Source organism: Physeter macrocephalus, chromosome 20 (genome assembly GCF_002837175.3).
Source record: "Physeter macrocephalus isolate SW-GA chromosome 20, ASM283717v5, whole genome shotgun sequence".
Lineage (NCBI taxonomy): Eukaryota > Metazoa > Chordata > Mammalia > Artiodactyla > Physeteridae > Physeter > Physeter macrocephalus.
This window is the reverse complement of record NC_041233.1, coordinates 46,452,969-46,460,405: the sequence shown is the minus strand read 5'-3', so window position 1 is coordinate 46,460,405 and position 7,437 is coordinate 46,452,969. Positions and strand designations below refer to the sequence as shown.

The window sequence follows — 7,437 nt, the reverse complement described above, 5'->3', positions numbered from 1 at the left end:
GCGCCCCGGTCTGGGAGGATCCCACGTGCCGCGGAGCGGCTGGGCCCGTGGGCCATGGCCGCTGGGCCTGCGCGTCCGGAGCCTGTGCTCCGCAACGGGAGAGGCCACAACAGAGGGAGGCCCGCATACCACAAAAAAAAAAAAAAAAAAAAAAAAAATATTTATTGAGTGAATGAAGTGAACAAATACGTAAGTGAGGATCTGACACGAACTAAAAAAGGAAAAGTTTTTTAGAGCTCTTAAAGGAAAACAAAATAATATACAATGGAATCACAGCAGAGGATGAAAAAGTTAATTCAGGTTTTTAACAGTAGGAAATATAAAAAAATAAAAATCATCACCAACATCTTAGTTGCCTGTTTTGCTAAAAGTTGAGAAAGCATGAGTTATCCATAAATAAATGATTAGGGAAAGTATAGATGAATGAAGTAATGGGGATAAAATCTCAGACTACACTGTAGGTGGTTTAAGTCTCCAAGCAAAGTCTGCAAATAATTTTTCAAGCCCACACTCAGCACGCATTAAAAAGAAAAAAAAAGTAATTGTAATATTAGACTGGACATAGATGCTTGGTGGATAAAAATCCATATTTTTATAACAAAACATATAAAGATGTTAACTAGATATTTAAAGCAAATATTAACCTAGCATAGAAATGATCACTTTTAATGATGTAGCATTTGATATATTTATGTAACTGTTTTAGAAAAGCTTGATAACAGGTCACATTTTTTTTTGCCCAAATTTAATATTTGGTGCTAGACAGATATGAGATTGAGCTTGCCATGTTTATGCTGCACCCATGTTTTCACAATACCAGTAATAGCAAAATCAACTTCAGGAGTAAATGTGAAATACAGAAAGAGTTGCTGATTAGATTTTAAAGGAAGTCACACCAGCCAACTGATGAAAGTCACTTGACACACCATGTGTTATCAGAGGCAAAATAGATTTTAAGTTTTAATACAATGGCTCTTTGGCAGAGAGAAAAAAATATTTCCATCTTGTGTGCCAACTTATTCTAAACTGAAAAAAAATTATTTGGTGATCAAAAGGCAAGAAAGAGGATCCATAGACCACATTTGTCACGAATCCAATGTTAATGTTAATTAACCTTTCTGAAAAAGTTCTATTTAATATTTATTAGAAACAAAGGGAGGTTAGGTGCCAGTGTGAGTCTGAGAAGGGGAGTGGTGTTCTGGGCCTGGCGCTGGGCTTGGGGTAAGAGAAGCCAAATAGCTTTGGGGACTCTGAAAGCAGGGGCACTAGGTGTGCTGCTCATCTTCAACAGATCCCAAGGCAGAGGAAGCAGGGACACACTCCAGCAGCCCCTCGAGCCCCTCAAAGTCCCAGCATGGCCGCACCGGAGCAGAAGCACAGTTCCCACCCTTCTGGGAGTAGGGGGGCAATGTCAAAGATCTTAGACAGCCTAGCCGAACATCCCCCCAAGTTGTGCTGGAGCAGCACGATGGCCTCAAAGTACCCACGAGAGCGTGGGAGAAGCAAGGAAAGGTGCTGAAACTGAAGGAGCTTTCAGACAGGAATGCACTTGAACTGGACCAACACTAAGGATGAGACAGGACAATGCACATCTCTACGGACGCCCGGAAGGCAGAGGCCACAAGACAAGGTGAGCACTGCTCACGTCCTCCGCCCCCAGCCCAGACCTTAGCACTTTGTAGGGAAAAAGGAATTAATTTCTGACTAGCAAGCTGACTTAAGTTTACTTGTTCTTAAAGTACTCCTTTGATAAGAACGTTATAGGTATAATAAGGGAACGGGATGATATGAAATGTTAATGATACACAGGAATCAAGAAAAGGCAGAGATTTTTTGTTTCCAGCAATGATGGTCTAGGTTATACAGTCCAATCCTTCATAAAAACAAATTTAAAGTGCAGGCTATAATATACAATAATCTAATTAGAAACATCAAATACCCGAGAAGATAGTAAGGAACTACCAGGCCAAAATCTGCGGGAAAGAAAGAACCTAAGAGGTAAGCAAGCAGGGAGGCACTTTTGCCCTGATAGGGGCACATGTGCATGGATTTTGGCAGCCTCATGGGGGAGGTGAAACAGAACTCGAAGACTAGAATGTAGCCAAGTGGGGAGAATACAAAGGCCTTTGTCTACACTAAGCTGAGTTTCCCAAGGGTCACCCCCTAAAAATAAGAGTGAACCAGAATTTACCCACTTCCCACTCCGAAAGACTGCAGGGACAATGGCCTTGACATGGAAAGTATACATAAGGAGGCACAGGGGGGTAGTCCATGAGGACTTGTTCTCACCACCTGGTCCCTGTGTGCAAAACTGCAGCTCAAATTCACATCACCTGGGTGGTCTAAAAAACTTTAGGTGGTAAGTTTAGGTCAAAGTCGTACCAGACTAGTAGTGCCACCAGGCACCTGGAAGAAACAAAAGCAAATCCTCCAGGGGGTTGGCGGGGTGGGGGCAAGGCCATTCATCCTAAGCCTCAAAGAATCCCTACAGGTAATTTTTCAGTGGTAATGAAGAATATCCAGGCAAAAATAAGCAAGCACACAAGAGCAGACAGGTAAGAGGGCAGTGGGGGAAATCTAAGCAAAATAGAGATGCTAAAAACAAATTCATTCACGAATGAATTCTGCAGCCTTTTATGCAAAAAATATTTATGGAGCACCTACTCAGTGCCAGGCTCTATGCAAAGTTGCTGGGGACAGGTGCCATTTCACCTGTCGGATGAGCAAATCACCTAAGGGATGAAAGGTTAGTTGAAATGCCATTATATTTATGTTTATTTACTTTTAGTTTCTGTGTTTTCCAAAGACTTCCAAACACAAAGATGAGTGCCCATTACTATTTAGTGACAGGTTTTGAAATAAACAGTAATCTCCTAGGACTGAAATTGACATCACTGATTCCTTTCTCAGACTCTCATTCTCTAAAGGCTCCGTGTTTGAGTTCAGCCTAATTATCCCCTAAGCAAACCAGAGAGCCACATGCATTAACAGGAAGACAAAGTGCTGAAAGATAAAGATAACTATCTCAGAGATAACAAACTCAGAGTTAATGATACTTATCTTTAATGGTAAAAGTCCAAAGAAATGATCATGGAATAACAGCATGAATCAGACAACATTAATTTTAAGATAGATCTGGAAACAGCTGAAGGCACAGGAAGGGTGAAGAGAAATTAGTCTAAAATTTACTTATATATAGATTGCCTTTCTTGGACAAGGTTGTTGGCAAAATCTTGCTGATTATTTGGCTTACTCTGCTATATCCACACTAATTATCAACCTTTGTCTTCTATTCAGCTTTTTACAATTAGAATTCAAATCATCACCTCTATACTTCTCTATTTGTTTGCTTTTATTAAATATTCGTAAGGTTGTCCTTTACTGAGCCTTTGGAATGGTCTGACCTGTGCTTTCTTCTCCTTGCTGGGCAAACCAAGACAGTATGGTGTAATAAAAATAGTAACAGTAGCAACTGCATATGGGCCTAGAACTGAGCAAGGCAGTTTTTAGGAGTTATTTACTCCTCACAACGATTGTAAGGGGTAAGTCATTACAGACGAGGAAATTTATGGGCCAGAGAAATAAAGGGAACAGGAGCAGGGGCTTCAAAGTTGGAGGAACTTGAATTTAAATCCTGACCTGTGCCTGGCATTTCTCCTCCCCTAGAGGTGAGGCTCGGTTTTCTGGGGTGAAGCCTGCTGTGAGGATGAAATGAAATACAGCACAGCTTAGGGCCAGGACTCTGGGAAGTACTTGTTTTTCCTTCCTTCCAATGGTTGCTCATCTGGAAATTCATGTCTTGCCTTACACAGCATCTTCAAATAGTTTTAAAAATAGCTACCTCCAGGAAAATAATGGAATATTGTACAGAGTTTTTAAAATAATAAAAAGGTGGATAATCACTTACATTTAGGGAGAGCTTTAACTTTTCAGTAGCCCTTCACTCCCTTCCAAACACTGCTTGTTTGACCCTTTGGAAAATATTTTAATATCTCAGTTGACTTTTTTTTAGATTGGTTGTCTCCAGGACATAACATTGTCTGTGGGCCTTGAAAAATGCTAATCCAGGACATGAGGCAAGAAGAAAGGACCAGGCCTTTGCCTTTCTTTCCAGTCCTCTGGCTGCAGTCTGCCTCTTTCCTTCTCCTGGGATCTATGTGTGTATCGACGGGATGGGAGGTGGCCAGGGTTGGAAGTAAATCAAGGGTGGGAGGGAGGGCTGTGACAGGTAGCTGTCTTTGGTTGCCATGGTAAGGATGCCTAACACAGGAGGAATGTGCTACCTTCCCTTATAAAAGAAACTTTCCTTTTTTATTTTTCTCAAGCTTGTGAGAAAATCATCCTACCTTCTCACATTTAAACCAAAACTACCTACTCCTCTAACAGTGGTCTGAACTGAAAGGCTATATTCATCCAGAGAGTGTGGCTAAAAAAACCCCGGGAAAGATGTATTCACCCCAGTATCCTGGCTGGCACACAGTAGGGGCTCAACAAATATTTGGAGTTACTGCAGTACCTGGGATGTGAATTGATCATCCTCTGTTGACAATAGAGAACATAATGTAATGAATTCTGCGAGTCCCTAAAAAGATCAGCCCAGGGCTTCCCTGGTGGCACAGTGGTTGAGAGTCCGCCTGCCGATGCAGGAGCCACGGGTTCGTGCCCCGGTCCAGGAAGATCCCACATGCCGCGGAGCGGCTAGGCCCGTGAGCCATGGCCGCTGAGCCTGCGCGTCCGGAGCCTGTGCTCCGCAACGGGAGAGGCCACAACAGTGAGAGGCCCACATCGTACGGCAAAAAAAAAAAAAAAAAAAAAATCAGCCCAGCCTCACTTCCAGGAAACCTTCCTAGATCAGCAAGACTCACTTCTCAAATAATTGATTAGTTCAGAGGTCACACATGTGGACAGATTTTGTTTTGGCTTGCAAGTTTCAAAACACATTTTGAGTTAACATTTAAAGCTTGAGAGATTTCATATGCATTTACAGCTGACTTGCTTTACCCAATAGTATCTATCTGCCTCTTTGGGGAACTTGTGCTGGTGCCCTGGATTATAATCATGTTGGCTAAATAAAAGTTCACAAGTCCTGCTAGCTGTTTCAGGTGTTAATTTCATCCTATGCAGAACACACACACACACACACACACACACACACACCTCTAAACAAAAAATAGAAGGTTCCATATGTGTAAATACAAAAACCAAACCCTCTGGCCCTCAAATTTCTCACTTTCTCTGTCTGTGCAGTTGCCACGATCAGTGTGTAAAACTCCTGTTTTCAAACCTTTCCCTTCACAGGTTCTTGCTGACTGGAGGAATGAAGGGGAAAGACCACGTGTCCCTTCATTACTAATGCTTGACAAAGCAACCCCATTGGGAAGGAATTCTTGATGCAAGCAAGGAGGTAAGAATTAAAACCTCACTGATATAAAAGGCTACTAAGTGCCACAGCAGGTTGTCATTTAGAAGATACCCTTGAGAATTTTACAGAAATTAATAAAATTAAATAGGAATAAAACACAAGTGATTTGCACTTAGCAATATTTTCAAATATAATACTGAGATTCTCTCCACTTTAAAATCACTCCTATAAAAGGCAACTGGACCCCGACAATTCTCCCTTCTCAAGTTGATGCCGCCTTCCCCCTGGATCTTCCTGCATGTCCAGTGTGGTTCTCTGAAACCACAGAGCCCCCATTCCCTTCCCCTTGTTGTTGAAGTCCACACTTCTAGCCCCGGCATGGCCCCTCCACTCCCCTTCCCCAGTTCATGGTTTTTTTCACCTCTACCGCCGCCTGCCACAAATACACCTCAAAGATATTTCAGTAATAAGTGTTATATAGTAATAAACATTTATTTATTGATCACCTACTATGTGCCAAGTGCAAGTCTAACTGTTGGACAGGGGTCAGCCCATTCCCTAACCACCATAATCATCTGAGGCTTGCAGTGTGGTAGTGAAAAGATGAGTGCTCAGCAGTCAGACTGCTGGCTGGGATCTGCACAAGGCTTGCAGACCACCCGTGGTGTGGCCCAAACGCTGGCTACCAGGCTGTTTCCGACTCTAAGAGTCTATGATCACTGCTGCCATGTTTAAGGATGCAAAATTTATAGGAGCCCCTATCACTAAGTGGGAAAGAAACTTTTCGAGGAACCCTCTATTTCCCACAATGGGGATGGCCCAGATTAATCCTGGATAAAATTGAGCCTCCTGAAAACAGTCCCCTCATCTCACCCCACCAAGCTGAGGGGCCCCCCCATGACTGAACCCGAGGTGCCACCCGATTCCAACAGGGAGCTGACTCAAGCTAGAGTCCTGCCAGTGTAGAAATGCAATTTCCTCCCTTACGTCTAGATGGTCGTAGTTTCCTTTATGAATGTCTGTCATGAAAGTCCACTCCAAGGAGTTTGCGTGGACAAAACCTCGATGACTGGCACGGACGTGCGCGCCGCGACCAAACCTGGCAGGACCGAGTTCCCTCAACCCACCGCCCGCTGGGCCCGCGCCGAGCTCATTCAGAAGAAAAGACGGGTCTGGAAAAGCTCTTGGACAAGAAAGGAAATTTCCCATCTCTGGTCCTTTCTCTTAACTGGGACCCACTCTGCCAGCTCCGGAGGTCTGTCCCGGCCGTGACGACCCCACGGGGAGCAGGTTCCCAGAGGCGCGGGGCGAGAAGGGACTGCCTGGCAAGGGCTGCCCCGCGAGTCCCGGCCGAGCCTCGCCCTCCTGCTTCCCTCCTCCTTCTCTTCCTCCTCCCCGCGCCCCAGCCTCGGCGCCGGGGCTGCTCGCCTCCGAGCGTCCCGGGGTTGGAGCGGAGGAGGAAGGCAGGAGACTCGAAGCCTACCGTCTTCTGTTTCTTGACCCCGGACGACATGCTGGCTGGCTGCGGCGGTGCCCGGCGCGCTGGAACTCGGAGCCCAGCTCCTGGGAGCGGAAGCGCTAGGTCGCTTGGCTGGCGGCGGCAGTGGCTACTGCCGGACTCCCGAGAAGGAGTTATAAAAAGGCTCCACAGACACGTCGCACTTCCCTTGACCAGCTCCCTCCTCCTACTCCTCCTCCCGCCGTGTTCCTCTCCGCCCCGTCGGCTCCGCCAGCAGCGCCCAACCCAGGGGACCCGGCCGCCTCCTGGGCGGGGTCCCGGGCCCGGCCCCCTACGCCCGGGAGCGGCTCCGCCAGCCCGGGTCTGATGCAGGACCTTGCAGCCGGGGGCTCGGACGGACACGCCTCACGTGCTGTCGGAGGTCAAGTTCGCTCTCCGCGTTCCCACTCCCAGTGGCTGCCTGCGTTTCCCCCACCTCCCACCCCCGCGCCTCTCCAAGGAAGGCTTCCTGCCTCTGGGACCTGCTAGAAAGCGCCAGGCTTGTCGGCATGGTCCTTAGTGGACACCGATGCCCAGCTTGTTTTCATTTGCAGTAATAACAGCGACGGTTAACATT

General features: G+C 46.0%; 1 protein-coding gene across 2 annotated transcripts in view; it reads right to left on the bottom strand.

Moving 5' to 3' along the window:
* PAPSS2 (3'-phosphoadenosine 5'-phosphosulfate synthase 2) overlaps nucleotides 1–7,003 on the bottom strand; it is an 85,272-nt gene extending 78,269 nt beyond the window's left edge. The window contains exon 1 of one of the 2 annotated variants that reach the window (XM_007125535.4): nucleotides 6,846–7,003. In XM_007125535.4, the coding sequence (XP_007125597.1) occupies nucleotides 6,846–6,875 (30 nt within the window). In that variant the 5' untranslated portion in view covers nucleotides 6,876–7,003. The remainder of the gene's footprint in view (nucleotides 1–6,845) is intronic. The other variant, XM_007125536.4, reaches the window with a different exon arrangement.
* Nucleotides 7,004–7,437: the final 434 nt, after the last annotated feature.